Genomic DNA, 24,383 nt, shown 5'->3' on the forward strand with positions numbered 1-24,383 from the left:
ACAATGAATGGAAGTGAAAACATAATACATTTTGGACAATTTAGGAAACTCAGTTTACAAGAACAGATTACTGCTATACAGAATGGAAGACCAACCCAACGCTACCTGGTCTTACATGTATGCATGTAGGCTAATTTGTAGCATGTTTCATTCAAGAAAGTTCATTTCGTGCTGTTAACTTCTTTCCTCCTCTTAAGAAATACGCAGGAGCCGCCACTGATATACAGTATATATATATCGTCGGTGAAGAAACAATACCGCGTAAGTAACAAAATGCTAATTTTACAGGGCAAACAAAAAACGTAATTTTAAAAAACCTAATCACTTCCGCAATGTGAAATTCGGCATGGCATTAGTAAATAATGCTAGAAAAGTGTACGGTATCCGAAAATGAAATTATATTCCAATTTTAAGTTATTTATGTTAGTTACATGGTATTAGAAGCCTAGCTGTGAAGATTTATGTCAGTTACGTGATATTGCACTAAATTAATTTTCACTTAATTTTCAATGATAGAACATTTTTAAAGTGAAGAAGTGTTATAATTAAAAGAAGTAAGCAATGTTTTGGTACTCTTAATTTTTTTTTGCTATTACTTAAGTTTTTTACAGAAAAATATTGTAATTGTTAAACAATATTTGGAAAGGTTTCCTGTAAAACAATCACCTTGAAAAAGATCAATATAATGTAATTATAATTATGTTTATTATTTTGTGAGACGTGTTAATGAATTATAGTGTTGCTTTTAAGATTGTCATTCATGACGTAAGGAAATACACCTTGCTTATAAACAAAATTACACATAACCAATGTTATCATAGAATACATGACAGTACTTTGGCAAAACACTTTTTAGTTGCTGCAAGTGATTTCACTTTGACTTTTTTTATTCTCAGTGGTTGAGAATATAATTTCTTGTAGTCACTTATGTACTTTGTTTTCTGGGACGCCTTGGCATTACTTGCCAGTCTAAAGTGAAACGAAACTTAAAAAAAAAAAAAAAAAAATTGTACCATCAGGACGATATTGTATTGCCCTCGGATCAGTTACAGTGGGTCCATTAGTTCCTCTTCCTGGGCGAATTGAATAATAAATCCAAAATATTTTGTCAGCATAATTTCTCAAGAAAGAATAATCTAAATGCTTAACATAGTAAGGTGTGGGTTTCTTTCTTGCTTCTCTTGTTATTGAAACATTTTAACTTGCATTCAATTGCACTGTGAACTGAGTCACACTCCATCTGAGTGCGACCCTTCTCTAGATATCTTTGGGTAATCAACACAGAAATTGCTAGACCAAGGAGGGCATTAAACATGACTGCATTTCTATATTGGTATGTACATCCATCAGAGTACAAAATTACTGGCAGAGGATTTTCTTTTATGCAGTCAGTCAATGCATCTATGACACAACAGGCGAAAACCAATGCCACCAGTTCTGCCTGCATTTCGTCGAACCAGTAACATACGACATCATGATTTTTCAAGTTGTAAATTGTAAAGTTAGGCACACATAACTTAGTCTTATAATACACAGAACTTGCCTGTATGTATGGAACTATTTTGACTGCCTGGAGATCCATGGTGGATACATTGCCCAGTTCCATTTCAGCATCCTCTTTATCCTTTTCTTTTTCTTTTCGAGGTTCCTTCTTCTTTCCATCATGTTGCAGCCATACAGCTTCACTTTTTTTCCCACGGTTTTGTAACTACAACAGATGTCACATTGATCTTTCTTCGGGCTATAAATGCTGATGTTACTTTCCTGGAAAAGCAGGTTGAAATATCTCTACTCAGAGGGTCAGTATTTTCATGTGCACATCTCTGTTTATAGCCTACAAATCATGTACTGAATTTTGGAATGAACTGTAGGCTCTAAATAAAGTTTGCTTGATGACTGTCGACAATAATGAGAAGGTAGTTTAGGGAGACTATCAAAAAATGTCCAGAGAAATTGTGTACCTTCTTTTTGTCCTTTTTGGCATGAGTGTGGAAAACAGTAGAAGAAGAGGACATCCCATGCTTTGAATTTTCTAACCATTACCTGATACTCCAATCTTTTATTGCAAGAGTATTCAAGAACAGTTTCTTGCACACTTGAAACTTTTCATTGCCCACATGGAAATGATACAACAAAGTACCTTTTCTTCTTGACTCACTAGTACTCTTTCCAGGAAGTTTTGTCGGGATTACATCCACAAGACCCTTCATGTATTGTTTTCTCTGATCCCAGGTCATTTTATTCCAAGATATATAAAAAAATCTCTTGACTTTCAGCATTCCCATTACATTGCATTGTCTGAATTTTTATTTTTGACACATTTTGGAATTACATGATGCCCCTAATTTCCTTGCGTCCCTGTGTGTGTCATGAGTTACTTTTCCAGTTTTCAGCCTTTTATACCCAACATAGGCTCTCCCTTTCTTGCAGTTTTCACAGAATATTGTGCACACTTATTACAACGAAACTCAGTAACTAATAGGTACAAAAGTCTTGATGTGTCAGATAAGTGCATGCAGCTCGAATTGTCGGGAAAAACGATGCTTTGCGGCACACAGATTGACGTGCGTGTTTCCGTAGCATTGTTGAGAAATATTAAATTCAGTCTTTTCCTTCGATGACCCATATCAACTCATCCATATTAAATGAGCATGCATTACATTTCAATTTGTTACTGAAAGAAATGTAAAACTCCTTTAATTCAGTTTGGTTATATTAAACTATTTTCCGCCGTACGCATTACTGTAAGAAGATATCTAATTGGAGGTACACAGCTCGCACATTGTCCATAAAATAGCCTACAGCATTATTTTATTCTTCCGTGTTGAAATTTTTCTTATTCAGTTACGTGGTATTTCCAACAAATGTACCCTGAATGCAGTTAGGCAGTATTGCATGTAGTGTAGTTACGCGGAATTTCAGTAATATTTTCAGGAATTCAGATATGCAGTACTTTTTCAACTCCTTTTTCTCACATTTACATGGTGAAATTACACTTTCCCGCACTATCAAATGGTGCTCGCAGTGTCAGGGATGCCAACGCACCAAAAAACAAAAAATCGTCAAAAAGTCAGTTGCACAGTATTGTTTCTTCACCGACGATATATATATATATATATATATATATATATATATATATATATATATATGCACAATACGCATACTACAGTTTAAAGAGAACTGGAAAATGGCAAAATCTAACCCATGAAGAAATACTACTTCCAAAGGAAATGGAAATATGATTATTTTGTTGTTGAAGACGAAAGAATTGCTTGCTTACTGTGTCCCATCCAGTTTATTTCTACTCGTCATTTCAATATTAAACCACATTTCAACAAAGCCCATATTAAGAATTATGGAATGCACAAACTTTCGGGTAAGTTCATTATTACGAACTGTAATTATATTGATTATTTATTTATATACTGTTAAATTAAGGACGTCACTCGTGTTCATTTTGAATTGAAATTAATAGTGACTTTCAAGGTTCATTTCTTAAATGCTATAAATTTATGTTTCTGTAGATGATGATAGGAGGAAAGTTTTCGAAAATCTAAAGCAGATTATGTGCAAAGAAATCTCAAAGAAACTACTGACAGGAAATCTAGCATAATTGTAAACCTTGAAACGAGATAATGCATCATAAATACAATGAATTTATTAGAATCCTTTTTGATAATTACATGCCGCCACTGATGGACCTTTGCACGGGCAGAGAATGTAAACAACTCTACGTGGAATTCGATCATCCTGAAGTCATATTTCCCCTCCTTACGGGTTCTGCAGGTCTGGCCTATATATTAATAAAGGAAACAATAATAAAAAAGAACTGGAGACAATATTATTTAAATTTACAAAATTATATAACAACTAGTTGAGATAGGCCTATTTAAAAAATGTTACAATGTTACATGTAGACCCGAACAATTTTTTGCCCTCTAGACGTGCATTATTTTGGTGCTCACATATAATTGCAAAATATCACGAGATGTGCTTTTATGATATTTTAAGTTTCAAAGTAACTGATCTAAAACCAACAAAAAATATTCAGTTTTTTTTTTTTCTTTCCTGAAAAATTGGTAATTTTAACATATAACATTTTACACGAACACCAATTATATCTTCTGTGTCCAAATGAGGCCGATATTTCGTTTTTGTAGCCGTGTACCTTGAATAGGCCATTTCACAGAGGTACGTAGTACCAAAGAACAGTAAGAGCAATTTAGCTTTTGAACTTAATAACGAAAGATCCTCCCCTAACTGAGCCCAAAATTCGGGAAGTGGTTTGCTTTTAAATTATCCCCGACAGTGGCTTTCCAAAACCATATCTATAAGGACCTCATATTCTGCCGCAGTGAGGGCTGATGGTTTTGACTTCACTGAAAATGGGTCTACAAGTCACTCATACTTCTTTCGAATTGATTCCTGAGTGTCCCTTGGAAAGTATGAATTCATATTTTGAAGCAAATTGACAAAATGTTCTTTTATTATTGCTATGCATGAGTAATTCATTATGTTATTTTCTTCCATAAAGTTTAAAGTCAACGAGAAACATGTCAGATCCTTATTCTCGTCGCTTTCCATGTAGAACACTCCCCCCCCCCCTATCAGCACGGCAATTTTGTCAACATCAAACATAGATAGTCTTCTGTTTTCCTTGTATTGATGTGCTGAATTCGTTCATTTTAAAAAAAAAGTCTGCCAAGTAACATAATTTGCACAACCATTCCTGATCATTCAAATTACTTACTAGCAAACTGTTATGGTCATTCGAAAGTGAAGAAACTTCCATTCAAAGTTCAAGTAAACAGGACATTTTACCATGCTACAACCATCGCACTTTTGTGTGTAATGACAATGACTTGTGTATACTTCTCATATCTTCACACAGGATTTTGAGTAGCCTACACTGCTAATGTCGAGCTTTAACAAAGTTTATAATTTTAACGACATTGTCTAGTGCTTGCTTTAATAACAATGGCATTTTTTTGTTGCGAGGGCGTTTGTTACTTTTGCAGTTTTTTTAAACTTCTTGATCCTTGTAACAGCGCCAGCAACAGGACCTACCATGGCCTTTGTGCCATCTGTGCATATGTCAATGCAATTGTCCCACAGAATCGAGTTTTCAATTAAAAATATATTTAACAGGGAAAAAAATTTCAGTATCGCTTGTAGAGGATGGCAATGGCTTGCAGAACAAAATATCTTCATGAAAAGAACCTGAAAATTCGTACCGCACATATGTCATTAACACACTAATCCGGCAACACCTGTGGATTTGTCAAGTTGTAGGAAAATTTCCTTTGACTCATACAGGATATTATGGTATTTTTAACAACATTTGATAGATCCTGGACTCGATTATGCACAGTGTCACTTGATAAGGGCACACTGGAGATCGAGTTCGTAGTTTTTCCATCCACTATGCTCTTCACCACCTTCACTAATAGTGGTTTTATAAGAGTTTCGGTAAGGGTGTGAGGTTTATCAGCAAGAGCCAGGTCATGACTATCCAAGTACGACGATTCCAGTGCTTTCTCGTTATTTGTCTTTACATGAGATAAACAATTTGTCCAAATGGCATGGAGTTCATCTCATAACTGCTGCAGGGGGGCTTTGCAGAGCACACTTTGGGAACCGCTGACCTAACCTAGTAAAGTGAAACTTCCCAATAGCGGACACCACCGGGGAAAAATTAAATATCCGTTATTGAGAAGTGTCTGCTATTTAGAAAATCTTTGTATGTATATAGTACATTAAAATTTCTCGTACATATTCAACACTATATTTTACAGTACAGTACAGTAGACAGTGAGATTGTTTACAGTACTCGTCTAAAAAGAAATCGCACCAGTAAATGTTTTGTAAATGAAATAAACATCACTAACCTGAGTTTTTCCCACATTAAACTTTGTGGCCAGCTCACGAACACTTAATTTCTCCTCACTATGCTTTACAATATCCACTTTCTCTTTTAGTGACAAACATTTACATTTTTTGTGACATTTTTAATGTGACTGTACTTCCGAACACTCAACTTGACAATCTAAGAAAGTATGGACTGCTCACGTACAGTATCATAACTAACAACTGTGCTGCTTACATTCAATAAAGTACAAGAATGTTAAAATGCACGATAATGATTGTTGCAAAGAATTCCGTTTAATTTACAACTGTCTTTTTCTTTTTTTTTTTTCTTTCACGCTGTCCGTTATTTGGAAGTTTTAATTGTTGTTGGGAGACACATTTCAGTGTCCGCGTTCATTATTGAGAATGTCCGCTATTTGGAAGAATTTTATCATAAAGGTCAATGTTATTTTGCAGGGGAATTTTAAAATGTTCACTATTGAGAGGAGTCCGCTATTGGGAAATGTCCATTAAGGGAAGTTTCCCTGTGCATAATAGTGAAGACCATAATGAGTTCAATGTTTTTGCCAAAGATTTAGAGATGGCTGAAACTACATAATACGAGAATTGGATGATTAAATGTAGAGAAAAAAAGAAATAAAATGAAAAGAAATGGGCAAAGTATAGCTGCAACAGGTATAATGAATGCCATGTCTCTTAATTTTATAGAATTTTTGTTTGCCACTTGCAAATGTCTGTGATCAGTCTGTTTGCATTACATATACATTTGAAATGAAAAAAAAAAAGTCCATAATATATTTTAATAGGACACATCCCTTTATATAGGCCTATAACTCGGTTTTTTTGTCTTATTTTAGTAATTGTTACACTTTATCCATTCATGCATTGCTAATCATCCCTCGAATCCAAATATTGGCTTCATATCTCCTCTGTGATTTATAATACGAAAATGCAAATAGCTTGTCATATATCGATTGCCAGATTACAATCTGCCCTTTCACATAATCCACAAAAGAAAAAAGATGTAGTTCGACAGCTTTATGACAGAAAACTTCCATAATGATCAACCTCATTAGAAATGTTAAATAATGTGATTAAATGTTATGAAAATGATGACTGATTAAATCTTATGGAAATGATGAGATTGGCTGGCTGGTTCCTGGTAAATGTGACTTCATATCAGTGACAGATAATGAAACTGGTGAAAGAATGCACTTGCAGAAACATTACACTGAAATGTAGGCCTAAATAGACGAAGCTCATGTACACTCTTTCAAGAAAAGTCAGTACCTCTGTGACAAGGTCCAAATTTTATGAACTCAGACCAAAACATGTACTACTTACGAGGGCTATTCATAAAGTAACTTCCATTTTCATGTAGTGTGCGTAACAACAGAGACAGTGGCGCTGTTCTTGCAGTGGAATGTACCTCGAAGCAGTACGCGTCGAGCAGCAGTAGAGTCAAGGTCGTTTCTTTGTTCCTCTCTCAGCCACATGCTGTCAAAATGTGTGCTGCAATCGCAAGTCTTGCCAGGTGTGAGGTACGTCCTGTAATAAGATTTCTTGTGGCCAAAAACTGTAAAGCTAGTAAAATCCATCACCAACTTTGTGAAGTTTATGGGCCAGACGTAATGAGTGAAGGTGGTGTAAGACAATGGTGTATGTTCAAAAATGGGCGAACCAATGTCCATGATGAAGAGAGAAGTGGTCGACCGAGTATCATGAATGCAGATCTGATTCAATTCGGTTGATGAAAGGGTTAGAGCAAACTCGAGCTTAGTGAGGATTTTCCACAGATTAGTCGTACTCTTCTGTACGAAGTGATTACCGAAGATTTGGACTACCGGAAACTTTCTGCCAGATGGGTGCCTAAACTCCTTTCTGAGGAACTAAAGGCTCAGCAGATAGGAACAGCACTGTCCTTTCTTGAGAATTACGAAAGAAAAGGTGATGCTTTTCTCGATCAGATTGTGACAGGAGATGAGACTTGGGTGCGGTATGTAAATGCAGAAACAGAGCTTCAATCAATGCAGTGGGGCCATACTCACTCCCCGAAAAAACCCACAAAGTGTCGTCAAACACTTTCCACGAGGAAAATCATGGCAACTGTCTTCTGGAACAGAAAAGGAATTTTGCTAGTGGAGTTCATGGAGAGGAATGCCACAATTAACACTGAGTGTTACTGTAACACACTAACAAACTTGAAAAGGGTCATTCAAAACAAATGTCATGGTATGTTGAACTCTGGGATGATTTTCCTGCATGACAAACGCCCGGCATACAGCGTGTCGTACTGCGACCAAAGTGCAAGAGTTCAACTGGGAAGTATTGGATCATCCTACCTTTAGCCCAGATTTGGTGTCTAGCGATTACCATCTCTTCATGCACATGAAGACGTGGCTTGGCTCGAAGCGCTTTGACGACGACGAAGAGTTGAAAACAAGTGTCGTAGGTTGGCTTCAGTCGCAGGCGGCCGAATTCTACAATTGCGGAATTTCAAAGTTCGTCAAATGCTACGACAAGTGTCTCAATGTGACTAGAAACTATGTGGAAAAATAAACTACAGTGTATACTCTCAAACGTATTGTAACCCAATTCTGTAACGTCATTCACAGATTTGTAAAAAATAAACGGAAGTTACTTTATGAATAGCCCTCGTATGATGAAACATTTCTCTCTCTCTCTCTCACACACACACACAGGGGGGGGAGAGAGAGAGAGAGAGAGAGAGAGAGAGAGAGAGAATGAGTGTGTGTGTATGCACGCTTTCATTTCTGGTAGAGGCTTATCTCTGAATTCTCTAACACAGAGATTCCGTTAACTTCGAGATCTTTGTTACAGGCTCTATGTTGCAATCCTTTTTTTTTTTAGTAGATTATTTTACGACGCTTTATCAACATCTTAGGTTATTTAGCGTCTGAATGAGTTGAAGGTGATAATGCCGGTGAAATGAGTCCGGGGTCCAGCACCGAAAGTTACCCAGAAATTGCAATCTTGATAGTGAATTCTCAAACCAATGTGCTATATGCCACAGGCTTATTTCCTTTCTTCTCAGATCAGACTGTGGTTTTACAAAAATAATAAAGTGGAAGGAACTGTAAAGATTTTAGGAAACAAAGTACTTTACGAATTTCCTTATCTGGTTGGTGTATTTGAAAAGTAGGCAGGCTAATTCTGGAATCAGTTGTTGTTAAAAGAAAACTATTTGAATTATATAATATGAGTCATGCGTCTTTGGGTCATACATTATACTGATACAATAAAATTCCAACCCAAGCATTTCCCTTTTACCCAGTTATAATTGTACATCATAGTGGTATTTCATCTAAAATTAAATGTACGGGAATATTATTTATTACTTAAAATTAACTTTCAGTAAGATATATTATTGTTTATAAGACAACATACTGTCTCAAAACTATTTAAAACACCATTACCAAATTACTTGTAACATCCATTACAATACTGGTATAACATCTGTTACACTAAGAAAAAGTCACTGATTAACTTTATAACTACTTTACTGTGTTAACATGAGGAAATTATCTGGTTGACTTGTTTTGAAATATTCATTGTCCGAAGCCTAGCTAACCTATATAATTTCGTGTTAACACAGTAAAGTACCGTAGTTATAAAGTTAATATAAGTAGAGTTAAAAGTGTATGTTTTCACATGAAACTTTATAGGGGAGTGGTTTAAACCACAGAATTAGACAAAACAAGATTTCTTTGGTTAATATATCACTTCAAAAGAGTAAAAATGTAACATCCATTACATCCGGATTAGCTACCTACTTAGTTGACCTTCAAAGTGATATCTGTGTCAAGTACAACAGCATAAATTACCCTTTTAAATATATCCCCGTAGCAAAATGGAGGGAATGTTTTGTCTTATGGTGAGGTGAACTCGTAATATCTATTACTAGCCATACCCGTGCGCTTCGCTGCTTTATGTGGAATACCATTTTTGGCTGGTTCTTATTAAAGGGATTTAATTTTGGAAATAGTTCCTTTAAGATGTGTAAATATTTTTGGATTTTTTTTTTTATTTTTTTTTTCTACTGGTTTAACTGTTTGTTACTCTTTTCGTATTCTTGCTTATTTATTTGCTTTTAAATTATTTTATATGTAAGTTTTTGCTTGTTATAAATCTGTTATATTTCCAAATACAGCTTTGTTATTATTAGTGAATAATTAATTTATCAGTTATAAATCGTTTGTTGTTCACTTTTAAGCTTGGTATTATGTTAGACCTAACAGCATCTGAAATAGAATATATTTGTAAGAGCTGAAGGTTGTTACTCTCAGCTGGAAGAAGGCTTGGTCACCAAATGATACCATTTGAAATAAGGTGTTGTACTGCCCTATATTATTTAACATGTGTGTTGATAACGGATGTACTACTATACCTAAGTTTTTAATTGGTTGTGGGGGCTCTTAATCTCGGGAAGAAAAACTTTTCCAGCAGCACAACGTATTCAAGACTAATTTACAAACATGTTAAACGAATTATTCTTGCAATGAAAATTCCGATGTTCCCTAGATCAAATAGTCGTATTTTAATTATGTAATTACTTACTTCATACTTTCATCTGGCATTGTATGACGTCATGACTGAGATCCTTTTGTTGTTAATTGTTGTTATAATAACATTCGGCCATAAATGACCGAGTATATAAGATTTCGCGCTCAGAGGAGTGGAGTTCGGGGTTTGAGACAGCCTACAAGCCACAAGTCATGCTAAATATGTTGATTTGTTAATTATTCAATATGGAGTATTGTGCACTACATAGGACTGTTACCTATTAAGTATACATTACTGTAGCTCATGCAGATCTGATTCATTCGGTTGATGAAAGGGTTAGAGCAAACTCGAGCTTGGTGAGGATTTTCCACAGATTAGTCGTACTCTTCTGTATGAAGTGATTACCGAAGATTTGTACTACCAGAAACTTTATTGTAGGTTGCCATGGTAACGAGCATTGACCCTCCAAGGATAGAAGAGCCGTTCCTTTGCCTATTCAAGGAATAAAGAAACAGGTTTCTAAACACCCCTCGCTTGTCCAACCCGCCGAACCCCGACAAGGCGACAAGTGCAAACCCATTGTCAGTTTTATCCATTTCTTGGTGAGAGAAACAAGTTAATTTTGTTATTTGTGTATTATTTAGTGATGTTCATAAGTGATTTTGCGAATGAATCCAAAAAACGATGTAGTGTGTAATTTATTAGACACACCGTTTTCTCGTTGGCGCGAGGAAGATAAGAGAGACTTATTAGTGTTTAATCGCCCAACTCCGCGTTTATCAGTGTCTGTTAGAAGACAAAAAAAGTCCGGAAATTCTTATCGATTGCATTTTAAAAGTACCTGGTATGGGGAGTATACCTGGTTATGTGGCAGTGTTTTTCTACAAAAACTTTTCTGCTGGGCTTGCCTTTTATTAGGAGTGAAATGGAACGTTTGGAATAACGCGGGGTTTGGCGATTTTGCAAACTCAACTCGTGCATTTCACAAACATGGGGATTCGAGTGAGCATTTGAAGTGCGTATTGCAATTGAAACAAGTCGAAAGAAATTTGAACTCAATTCGCGATGCGTTACAGGAGTCGTCCTTATTGTGTATTAAAATATTTAATGAGAATGTTCGGTTAAACAGGAACTTTATGAAAGTTGTGGTTCAAGCCGTTATATATTTAGCGAAACAAGAGTTGCCATTTCGAGGACATGATGAACAAGTTTCGTCACATAACCGCGGTAATTTCAAAGAACTGCTCCAAACTTTGCTCTCCGTAAGTTCCGACGAAGTTAGAAATCAATACAATAAAATTAAATGTGTATTCAGCGGCGAGTCTAAGACAATACAGAACGAACTAATTCAATGTATTTCAGACCACGTATGTAACCAAATCAAGAAAGAAGTAAATGAAACTGATTTTTTTCATTGCAAATTGACGATGCGACGGACATTGGACAAAACTGTCAATGATCTATAATAGTAAGATTCGTGACTTCACATGGTAAACTGGTGGAGCGTTTCTTAGGTTTTTATGACGTAAGTTCTGATCGGACTGCACAAGCCCTGTCTCAACTAATAGACAGCATCTTAGGGCCTTTGAATTATGGTAATAAATTGATAGGACAGTGTTACGATGGCGCTAGTGTAATGTCAGGCCACATAAATGGCCTGCAGAAAAAAGTCAAAGATGAAGTTCCTCAAGCTATTTTCATTCATTGTCTAGCACATCGTTTGAATTTAGTTCTGCAACAGAGTTGCAACAGTATTTCAAGTTGCCGAATTTTCTTTGCAAACCTAAGCGGAATTCCCACTTTCTCTCATCATTCAGGTAAACGTAACCACATTCTAAATTCGATAGTTGGAAGGCGAATTCCAACAGCTGTGGAAACGAGGTGGACATCGAACTCCAAAATACTCAAAACAGTAGTAGAGAATTGGGATGGTTTAAAAGAGGTTTTTGAAGAAATAAAAATAAATCCTGGAACTGATAGTACTTCCATCCATCAATGAGGAGGGTTCTTGAATGACATGAATGGCTCTGGTTTTTTATGACATATTCAGTCTAACTGATGTTTTGTATGATGTTCTGCAAAAGAAATGTTTAGATATAAGTTACTGTGCAGCTAAAATTCGAAGTACTTACGATTTGATTAATAGTAAAAGAAATGAAGAATACTGCAACAAAATATTTCGTAATGCAAAAGTGAGAAGTAACTGCAACCATAAAAGACAGCATGCCCAATTATCCGATGAAGACATTTTCTTCAAATACAAGTCATTGTTTTACGAGATAGTAGACAATATTCTGTCACAAATTAATACTAGATTTCATGACTTGAACAAAGTATCATTTCTAAGTTTGGTAGATACAACAAAATTTAAAGACTATTCTAAAGAATTTCCATCAGGTGCTTTGCACAACTTGATCGAGTGCTACCCATCCATATTTAAAAAAAATCAACGTTTACAAAATGAACTTGAACTTCTTTATGGTGATAGCAATTACAGTGGTGTTAACGCTTTGAAAGCATTGGAGATGTTACGTCAGAGTGATGTTCATCAAGACGTATTCCAGGAAGTGTATAAGTTGTTTTCACTTGTAGTGTCTTTGCCATCCACCAGTGTGTCCGTAGAAAGAAGTTTTTCGTGTCTAAAGAGAATAAAAACTTATTTGCGGAATACAATTTCCCAGCAGCGTTTGTCCTCCTTGGCCAACATTTCTATTCATAGAGAACTTCTTTCGGAACTTGAAGGACAACCCAGCTTTTTAGATGACATCATTGACAAATTCGTGGCCCTGAAGAACAGGAGAATAGACCTACTCTACAAGAGATAAGGTAAGATTGAAAAAATATTGTTTCTTGTCACATACAGTTGTCAGCACTTCACTTGTCTTCTGAATCACGGGCCGCCCCTGGTCCTCAGGTTGTGGATATATTGAATAAGCAGTTGTGGACAGCCGAGAAGGGGTGGTCCTCCAGCTTGGGGGTAGGGCGAAGGGCTAAGAACCCATCACCATAAAAACAGCTTGTTACGAAACCAAACAATAAGCCTCGGAATGGGACTGATTCTCCGGCAAGACCACAGCAAAAGAATAAGATTATAACAAGATTTGGTACTTGGAACGTAACTTGTCTTTATAGAACAGGAGGGGTAACATTAGTAGCAACAGAACTGGCTAGATACAGAATAGACTTCGTGGGAGTACAAGAGGTTAAGTTAGATGGGAATGGCATATCACAAATAGGAGACTACTTGTATTATGGGGAAGGAAACAATCACCAATTAGAAACAGAATTTTTTGTTCATAAAAGAATAAAATCAGCAGTAAAAAAGGTCGAATTTATCAGTGACAGGTTATCATATTTAATACTTAAGGGTAGATGTGAGATATCGTACTTATAAATACACCCCTACAGAAGAGAAAGACAACCATATAAAGAATAGCTTCTATGAGAAATTGGAACACACTTTTGATCAATCATCTAGATATCACATGAAAATTTTATTGGGGGATTTCAACGCTAAAGTAGGACGGGAGGATATTTTTAAACCAATTATTGGAAAAAGAGCCTACATGTAACTAGTAATGACAATGGAGTTAGGTTAGTCAACTTTGCCACATCAATAAATTTAATTGTCAAACATACAACATTTCCCCGTAAGGATATACATAAATATACTTGGACTTCTCCAGACGGAATGACACACAACCAAATAGATCACATCTTGATAGATAAACAATGACATACTAGTATAATAGACATTCGAACTTTCAGGGGGGGAAGACTATAATTCTGACAATTATTTGGTAATTGAAGAATTAAGAGAAAGACTATCAGTAGCCAAGTAAGTAGAGCAACAAGCTAATATTAGTAGATTCAATATTCTGAAACTAAAGGACAAGGACACTAAGCAACGTTATCAGGTCGAAATTTCAAATAGGTTTGCTGCTTTCGCAACTTTGACGAAGTTGAGGAAGAGTTAGATGTTAATAACGTGTGTGCAGAGAATATCCGAGATAACATCAAAATTGCAGCTGAGCACAGCATAGGTTATTATGAAACTAAGAAAAAGAAACCATGGTTTGATGAAGATTGTTCCACTGTAGTAGATAGAAGGAAATAGGCAAAATTTAAATTCTTACAGGATCCAATTGAGGAGAATAGAGATAAGTATTTCAATGAAAGACGGGAAGCAAGTCATACACTTAGGAATAAAAAGAGAGATTACTTGAAGGGCAAACTGAATGAGGTAGAGGCAAATAGTAAGAATACAAACATTCGAGATTTATATAAGGGTATAAAGGAAGTTATAAACAGATATCAGGCAAGGGTAAACGTGATCAAGGATGAGAATGGTGACTTGCTTGCAGACTCTCATTCAATACTTAACAGATGGAAAAACTATTTTGGGCAAATACTAAATATACATAGGCCAAATAGAAATGATCAGGACGAAATTCAAGTACAAACTGTTGAGCCATTTATACCCAGATCCACACTTTCTGAAGTCGAAATTGCGATAGAAAATCTGAAAAAGAACAAGTCTCCAGGTATTGATCAAATTCCAGCAGAATTAATACAAGAGGGTGGAAGTGTATTATCTAGCGAAATTTATAAGCTTGTATTTGCTATTTGGGAAAAGGAAATTGTACCAGAATAATGAAAGGAGTCCATAATCATACCTATTTTTAAGAAAGGGGACAAGACAACTGTAGTAATTTTCGAGGAATATAACTTTGTTGAAAATCCTTTTGAGAAGATTAACTCCATATGTAGATGAAATTATTGGGGATCATAAGTGTTGTTTTAGGCGTAATAGATTGGGTCAATTCCACGATAGGTTGGACATTGAAGTTAAAATTAAATTTCATGTTCAGTATATGTTCTTTATATCATTTTCTTCAGGAATGTTCAAATTTTTAGAAATTAGTAGAAAAGTTCCATTTATTTAATTCATTTTTGTTTTACATACATTTGAAGTGAATATTTTTAGTGTGTTCTTTTGATCTGTCAAATTTACTTTGGCAGTTTGTTGCCAAACCGTAACTTAAAATTAATAAACAAGACTGTTCTCTGCTGTAGTTCTATTAACAGAAAGAGAAGACTTTAAAATCAATGTCAATTTACTTTTATGAATTTTAGTGAGTTCAAAAATTTGCTATTTTAAAAATAAATATTTTTATGTAACACCCGTCACAGAATATGCTTAAACTTACTCTCTTGCTCTCAGTTTTTGTCCTGAAGGCACCAATTTTTGATAGCTAAGTCGAAATATGATGCCAAAAGTACACTATGTTTTTAATTTTTTTTTTAAATAAAAATAACAAGTGTTTTAATGTGACGGGTGTTACAAAATTAGAGCATGGAGAACACAGGAATTCTGTATTTTGATTTATTGCAGGTAGTTCCCACAACACATTATTAAATAGGTTTCAGATTTTGGTAAAACTCAATTTTAAGTTATCAACAGTCGTCCATACCTGTTTCCTCCAAAAGCTTACTTGTCTGAAAGATTTCCCCACCAAATTTACATTAAGCTGAATGTTTGGTCGAAAATTCTGATTTACTTAAAAATTATAGGCTACAAAGGTAAATGCAGGTGTTACATGCTGTCTCTTCTCACTTTATAGATCTCTTGGGTATGGAACAACAAGTTTTGATGGTGAAATCATTGCAATAAGTGAATGTCTCAGGAATCTTCTATGCCACATCAATAAATTTAGGAATGCAGTTATATTGTCAGACTCCAAAGCAGCTATTCTATCAATCGTCTCTAAACACACACCTTCATCTCAAACAGCAGAAATAACTAAAATGCTCTCTCAATTAATATCACTCAATAAAAGAATTGTTTTCCAATGGATACCATCCCATTGTGGAATCCTGGGAAACGAGAAGGGCAGCACTGATACAGACCTGTTACTAAATCTACGTATTACTCTGTGAAGAGATTTATTAAATCTACATACTTAGACTTCAACAAACAAAATTTGATAACTCAATCCCAAGGGAAAAAATGGAACTCTCTGCATCAAAATCCACAGTTAATTCCCGATTTACCACGAAAATCGTCTGTAGCTGCATTTAGATTGGCAACAGGCCATGATTGTTTGGTCAAACACCTGCATAGAATTGGAATATATCAGTCCCCTAACTGCCCATTGTGCAACTCGAACCAAGAAATGGATTCGGAACACCTCAAAATCTGTGCTTCAGTGGCTGGTCATGATAATATCTTTGAAAAATATTGGAGTGCAAGAGGTCAAATGACTTTATTGTCAAACGCCTGGCATTAGAAAACAACAACAACAACTTATATTCTATTTTAGTTGATCATATTACTTTTCTATTCTGTAACATTATTTCTTGCTTAGTTAACAAGGAATGAATTACTGAAGATATTAACCACTAGCATGACTTAAAAATAACAAGTGTAGATTGAGCTGCTGCATTTTTAAGGATACACGAAGCTGCATGTAGCTAATTATTTTAACGTTTTGAGATAGCTGGACACCTAGATATTTAATTGCAGAATAGGGAAATCAGCAGCTGAGAGGCAAGCTGAATGCTGTAGGCGAATAAAATTAAATGAAGTTAAAATTCTGTGGTGTTCGAGTAAAGGGAGGATAAGTAATTTTTTGTGCAGATGGAATTTTGTTCCCCAGATGAACACACAAGTTAAATTATACAAGTGAGTGTGCAAAAATGAAAAGAATACTTGCAGTTGATGTGTTTTGTATAGAAAATTATTTTCAGTAAGAGTTCCAAGTTTAATTTTCATTTATTTCCAAGCTCATTTTTATGACTTATCTCCCTTTACCCAAACAACACATATGAAGACTATTTGCAGAAGGAGAGAGAGAGAGAGAGAGAGAGACAAGCTTAGAACAAAGAAGCTATAAAGAAAAGAACTTACTGCTCACAGTAAGAAAACAGAACTGAAAGTTCGAAACTACAGGGCAAGAAAAGCTGCGTTAATAAACACTAGTATTTTCAGTGATTCACCTGTGTATGAAATTCCACAGTCACTAGGAAAAGCTGTCCAAAGAGTAAAAATTGAGACAGCTCTGAGTGTAATGCTGTTTAAGTTGTTGCTTTTTGTTTTGTAATTACAGTTTTAGTAAAATTTATTAAATTCTATTGTGACAATTATAAATTTGTATTTAGCATTTGTTTAAGTGAGCATCTATACGAAAAAGTAAATTTATGTTAGGAACAACAGTTTAATATCAGAAGTGGATCTGTTTTTCTAGCCACACTCCTTCGATTTTATGGATGTATTTTTATTGTTTCTATTAAATGTTTGTATTAATTTACTTTAAAGCGCCAAAAGTACAATTTTGAACATGTCAACATACTTGTAATGTACTATATGTGAAAGTTAACTTAAAAAAAATTGCACACTTTTAAAACATATGTCTACCCTTGATATTAGGCTACCAGTACTCTTAAGTCTATGTAGTGAACTACAGAAAATTTATGTTCAGAGTAAATGTTCTATGATTTGAACAAAAAAAGTGAAATTTCTTCAGACAAGTAACACCCGTCACATTATTAAATAACACCCATCACATAAAATTAATTGAATTGTAAGTGCAAGGCTTAATATTTTAATTACATCCATTATATCACTAGATTCCTTTAACTTTCCTCTCACTGAAAATAGGTAACACAATTAATTCAAACTGTGAACTTCACAGAGTTATCAGTTAAACTGTATCATTTATTTATGCATCTTTTTCATGTTACACCCGTCACATTGTTTATTTTATTTATATCACCTGACAAATAATGGTTAGAAAAAAACAATTACCGTAATTGTGTCTGACAAGCAAGAAATGGAGATTCATTGGAGTACAAAAGAACTAGTATAAATATTTTATTAATTATTGTATTCCAGTTAAATTTCGAAGAATCTCTTTCTGAATGTAACACCCGTCACAGTGGAATTGACCATCGACAATTGATTAGATATTTTGTATTCGACAGATATTGGAGAAAAATGGGTGTATAAGGGTACAGTACATCAGTTATTCATAGATTTCAAAAAAGCATATGACTTGGTTAAGAGAGAAGTTTTATATAATATTCTTATTAAATTTGGTATTCCCAAGAAACTAGTTTGATTAAATAAAATAGGCCTATGTGTTAGTGAAACTTACAGCATAGTCCGTATAGGGCAGTTTCTATCTGATGCTTTTCCAATTCACTGTGGGCTAAAGCAAGAAGATGCACTATCACCTTTGCTTTTTAACTTTGCTTTAGAATATGTCATTAGGAAAGTTGAGGATAACAGACAGGGTTTGGAATTGAACGGGTTACATCAGTTTCTTGTCTATGCAGATGATGTGAATATGTTAAGAGAAAATGCACAAACAATTAGGAAAAACACGAAAATTCTGCTTGACGCAAGTAAAGCGATAGGTTTGGAAGTAAATCTCGAAAAGACAAAGTATATGATTATGTCCCGTGACCAGAATATTGTACGAAATGGAACTATACATATTGGAGATTTAGGCTACCCTTTGAAGAGGTGGAAAAATTCAAATATCTTGGAGCAACAGTAACAGATATAAATGACACTCGGGAGGAAATTAAACGCAGAATAAATATGGGAAATGTGTGTTATTATTCGGCTGAGAAGCTTTTATCATCTAGTCTGCTGTCAAAAAATCTGAAAGTTAAAATTTATAAAACAGTTATATTACCAGTTGTTCTGTATGTTTGTGAAACTTGGACTCTCACTTTGAGAGAGGAACAGAGATTAAGGGTGTTTGAGAATAAGGTTCTTAGGAAAATATTTGGGGCTAAGAGGGATGAAGTTACAGGAAAATGGAGAAAGTTATACAATGCAGAACTGCACACATTGTATTCTTCACCTGACATAATTAGGAACATTAAATCCAGACGTTTGAGATGGGCAGGGCATGTAGCACATATGGACGAATCCAGAAATGCATATAAAGTGTTAGTTGGGAGGCCAGAGGGAATAAGACCTTTGGGGAGACCAAGACGTAGATGGGAGGATAATATTAAAATGTATTTGAGGGAGGTGGGATATGATGATAGGGACTGGATTAAACTTGCTCAGGATAGGGACCTATAGCAGAGAGGGCGGCAATGAACCTCCGGATTCCTAAAAAGCCATAAGTACGTACGTATAGATTACAATACCCAGAACGAGTTGGACTACAGTATCAGAATAACACCCCAAAATCAGGATCGGTACAAGTCAGTCAACTTTGGAATGGAATCAGCTACAGGAAAATCTGAAAGAACAGAACAGAGAAGCTCAGCCCACTATCCCCTCCACCAGGAAGTAGGAGTTCAGGGTGGATTGACACCTAGCGGAGAAAAGTGAAATTGAAAACGCCATCTAGGAAGCAAAAATAGAAAGGTTCTTCTAAAGTCCAAGCAGGCAAACTTCATAGAAAACAGGGCCATAGCATAAGCTGAGAAAGCAATCAAAGACCCGTTCGTAGCATTGAAAAGAAAGATCCCAAGATCTACAAAAGAATAACAATGGACATCTGGGAGGATCATTTCACTAAACTCCTGAACACTGCAATACTAAAATGGCATATGACCCCGCACCCATGATACAAAATAATTCAGTCATAACTCCAATCAGTGTCGAGGAGGTGAAAAACGGAATAAAGCTAGCAAAGAACAGGAAAGTAGTAGGATCTGACTGGAATTCAAACGAAATTCTGAAAGATTCTGCAGAATACCTTGCAGACATATGGGCCAAGATGTTCAACAACTGCTTATCATCAGGAATGTCCCAGAAAGCTGGAGGAGGTCGACAATACGGGTTCTTTATAAGAGAAAAGGAGGCATCAAGAATCCAAACTCCTATCAGAGTATTGCTCTTGAAAACACAATCTTCAAAATTTTCACAAGAATCCTATCTCAACGACTGCTGGTGAAAATTGAACCAGCAATACCAGAGCAGCAGTTTGGTTTTAGGAAAGACAGATCCACGATATAGGCCATCAGGAAACTTATAAGCAACATAGAAGATGCTCTCAGACACCCCAAAGGCAAGTTCCATACCATCTTTATCAATTATAGTAAAGCTTTCGACATACGGAATAGGAAAAAACTGCTGGATAAATTAGAAGACATCACCAAAGGAGGAAACGAAGACATCAAATTCATCAGGAATCTTCTTGCACACAACACAGTTCAAGTAAATGACGGAGTAACAACCTCAAGAGGTATCACACAGGCCAATGGCGTCCTACAAGGAGACCCTATGAGCCCACTATTCACCATAGCTACAGCGAACATCATGAAATATATGAACACCCAGTCAACAGTCTCCCTATATACATACACGGATGATATAGTCATCAGATCTCCTAGCAAACAAGAAGCACAAGCAGCCCTGAATGGGTTACAAAAATAGGTGATTGAAAATAATTTCAAGATTAACCACAGCAAGACAATACACATGTTATTCTGGAAAGGTTGTAGAGTACCGTCTAAAGAAAAAATTCAACTAGAAGAGGAAAACCTAGAAACTGTCAATGCATGTAAGAACCTCAGCATTACCCTGCAAACAATCTGTTCATCATTCAAAATCCATAGGCTATAAGAGAAAAAGTAGCTGCCACAATCAGCGGCATCTATGACATCGAACACATCACACAAATATCCCTTAAAACAGCAATCATACTATCCAAGCCAAGATAATCCCAATAATCACCTACGGCAGGGGTTCTCAACCTTTTTATGATAGTGAGCACCACCCACGTGTAATACTAAATGAGCGAGCACCATGAAGTCGAACAGGTTTAATATATGAATAGGCCTACATAATTAGATTAAATAACAAATAATATACGCTTTTTAAAACCAATGACAGTGGTAATGGAATCTTAGACTTTCAATTTTATTCAAAATTTCAGTGATGTCCAAGGATAAATCTCTTAGATATAAATCAATACATTAATTGTGATCTCGCTTTGTTATGGAGATATTTCATAACTGAGAAAGTTTTTTTTTTTTCTTTTCTTTCGGATAGATAGGTCATCTCGAACATAGCTACACATTTGCAACAGAAACGCTCTGTAGTATTTGGAATCTTTTTTTTTTATCTTCTGCTTTCCAGACGTTATGAATTTCATTTTTCCTTTTGAAACAAATATTTCAGCGCTAAGGAGGACTGAAGATCTATCAATTATTGAAGTAGCCATATTATTGTCTTGAATAATCTCGATTTTTCTGATTGAGTCCACACAGAATTAAAAGGAATTATACAGTATGAAATACGGGAAAGCCTGTTAGGTTACTAAAGTAGTATAATGGGTGGATAGGAACACTATTTGTTCCGGCTCCTACAACAAAGTTTGCATTGACAAATGGACCTCAGGAGCTTTCGTGCTCGCGGATCCAAGAGTCGCTGTTCGCTGTTTTCCCGGTCAATAAATTGGATGACGTAATAGGCCTATATGACGTCACGTATGTTCGCACATTACAAGTACGGAAAACTGTTTTAATAAAAATGTAGCAATTTAACTTACCTGAATAAGAACAATGGAATACTAAAAGGAGTAGTGTCGTGAATCGGTTTAATATTACGTATAGTAAAACATTTGATAGTGGATAAGTGTAGTGACGCGGCGTATTTTGCGGGCTACCGGCGGTAGCCCAAGGAAATTACAAAAGAAAAAGTTTATAATATAACATAATGTAATAATTTTGTATTATTAGTTTTACCATAGTAATTAAAATTAAAGTAATTGTTAGATATATTTTGTGTAATGATAGTGTCAGCGGTAGCCCAAACCCTTTAACCAGTATACGCCACTGGATCATTCAGATATTTATCATATTAAGTTAATTCCTTGTACAATATTACGTTAATTAGTTCGTGAGTTATTTGACATATTAATTGTAATAATGATATTAGCAAACTAATGAATTTAGTTTCATTCATTCATAGTGTTCTGCCCAAAGGCAGGTCTTTCCCTGCAAACCCAGCGTTCTCCAGTCTTTTCTCTTTTCTGCCTTCCTCTTAGAAAGTAACATGTTTAATACTTTTTGGAAATATTTGATGTTAACTGTGCGTAGGTAAATATAAAATTTTTAAAGGTTTATTCATCAGCGAATTCGTAGGGAAATGGCTAAGATAATGGTTCACTAGACGAAAGGGGGAAATCTTCAGTATACGGAGACCTCACTGGCAACAATTATCTTAAAATACTAAATAAGTAGAACAGATTTGTCTGCGTTTGTCGAATGCGCATCATCATGCTTATGAAAAGGCACTTTTCAGTGCCAATAATTTATTTTGTGTGCACAAGGTTGGAATTTTGGAATAAGAAAGAAAGGCAGGTACCCGTGTTTTGAAATTGATCCGCAGTTTCTTTCCTCTGTTTTGTTTGTTTATAGGTAGATCAAGTGTTATAAGCCTAAATAATCAGGCCTACAATGAAGATGTATACAAGGGGTATGGCGAGGTTAGTAGGGGAAAATTTTAGAACACGGATTGCACCTACCAAATTATGTCTTAAAATACTAAAAAGAGCAGATTTGTCTGCGTTTGTCGAATGCGCATCATTATATTTACGAAAAGGCACTTTTCAGTGCCAATAATTTATTTTGTGTGCACAAGGTTGGAATTTTGAAGTAGGAGGGAAAGGGTGCAATCCGTGTTCTGGAGTTTACAAGAAATATCAACACAAAAGTACTTACGAAACTCTTTTCTGCCTGCTCTTTGTACGTGATCCAGGAAATGAAGATGTCGAATCTCCATCTGAACTAGCACAATAACCATACATGTTCAATAATTTCAAATTGTCACAAATCTCACAAACTTTAATACCTAAATCGCTACGGATCACATTTTTAGTAAATACGTTGTAGCCAAAATATTTTGGGAAATCGGTGCATTCCACACAAGTATCTGAATAATCATTTGTCTCAACCTCACAACGGCCAAAACCAACTCCAAACTTCACTACCTCCAGTCCCCCAACCAAATCAGGGTTGCCAAGTTGGTAAAACTAAAAGTAGCGAAAGCTCGCTGAAAATGTAGCAAACATTCAGAAAAGGCAGCCCAATATAAATCATAATTTATATTTCGCGAATTATAGGCTGTATCGTTGCAATTTAACGACTTTAAGCAGCAACAGGAAAACAGTTTTGTTTAAAAAAATACATACAACAATAAGTCGTTAACACAGTGGCGTATACTGGTTAAAGGGTTTGGCCAACCAGTGACCCTATTATTACACAAAATATATTTTAAAATCCCTATAATAAAATTCCTTACATATTTATGTGAATTCCAGACGTCTTGATTGGGACAAAAATACGTTGATGACTTCGTCCTTGAAATTACAGTTGGGCCACTTGCAAAGTTTCTGTACAAATGACTTTTCAATGTATATTAGTGCCTAGCCGGATAAACGTTCTTGTGTATGAGTTGATCTACAGTAGGATTTTATTCTCTTCAATGCAGAAAATGTTCTTTCTACCGATGCTGACATAGCTGGTATTGTCACAATTAATGTTGCCAATTTAAGGACTTCAGGAATAACTTGGTTCAGCTGGTTTTCATATATGGCAGATAATATTTCATGGATAGGTTTGTTCGAAAAATCAAAGACTTCTGCTGAATATATTACACTTAATTCATTTTTCAAACGTACTTGATCAAAGTGACTGTTATAGGACTGAAATAATTTGTTTAGTGCCTCATTCGGGAAGTTTTCTCTATAAGCAGAAAATTTTTGAGAATCTTAGAAGATGTGTGAACTGAAGCTTTCCATAATCAGAAAATCTGTCAGTAATTTCCATGTGCATACAATCTAGTATGCTGTAGTACAGCTGCCTGTATTTCAATTCATCATCTCCTTTTCTTCGCTTTAATGGTGGTTCCATTGTATTGACTGAAGAATTTTCATTTTCCATATCACTCCATATGGACGGAAACCCACTACGTCTGAACTCGGATATAGTATTTTTTTTTTTTTTTTTAACTTTGA

General features: G+C 35.4%; 1 protein-coding gene across 4 annotated transcripts in view; it reads right to left on the bottom strand.

Annotated features, from left to right (window-relative positions):
• Mps1 (Monopolar spindle 1) overlaps positions 1-23,375 on the bottom strand; it is a 239,916-nt gene extending 216,541 nt beyond the window's left edge. For all 4 annotated transcript variants that reach the window (XM_069839761.1, XM_069839760.1, XM_069839762.1 and 1 more), the window contains exon 1: positions 23,089-23,375. In XM_069839761.1, the coding sequence (XP_069695862.1) occupies positions 23,089-23,174 (86 nt within the window). In that variant the 5' untranslated portion in view covers positions 23,175-23,375. The remainder of the gene's footprint in view (positions 1-23,088) is intronic.
• Positions 23,376-24,383: the final 1,008 nt, after the last annotated feature.

This window comes from Periplaneta americana, chromosome 11, assembly GCF_040183065.1.
Source record: "Periplaneta americana isolate PAMFEO1 chromosome 11, P.americana_PAMFEO1_priV1, whole genome shotgun sequence".
Taxonomy (NCBI): domain Eukaryota; kingdom Metazoa; phylum Arthropoda; class Insecta; order Blattodea; family Blattidae; genus Periplaneta; species Periplaneta americana.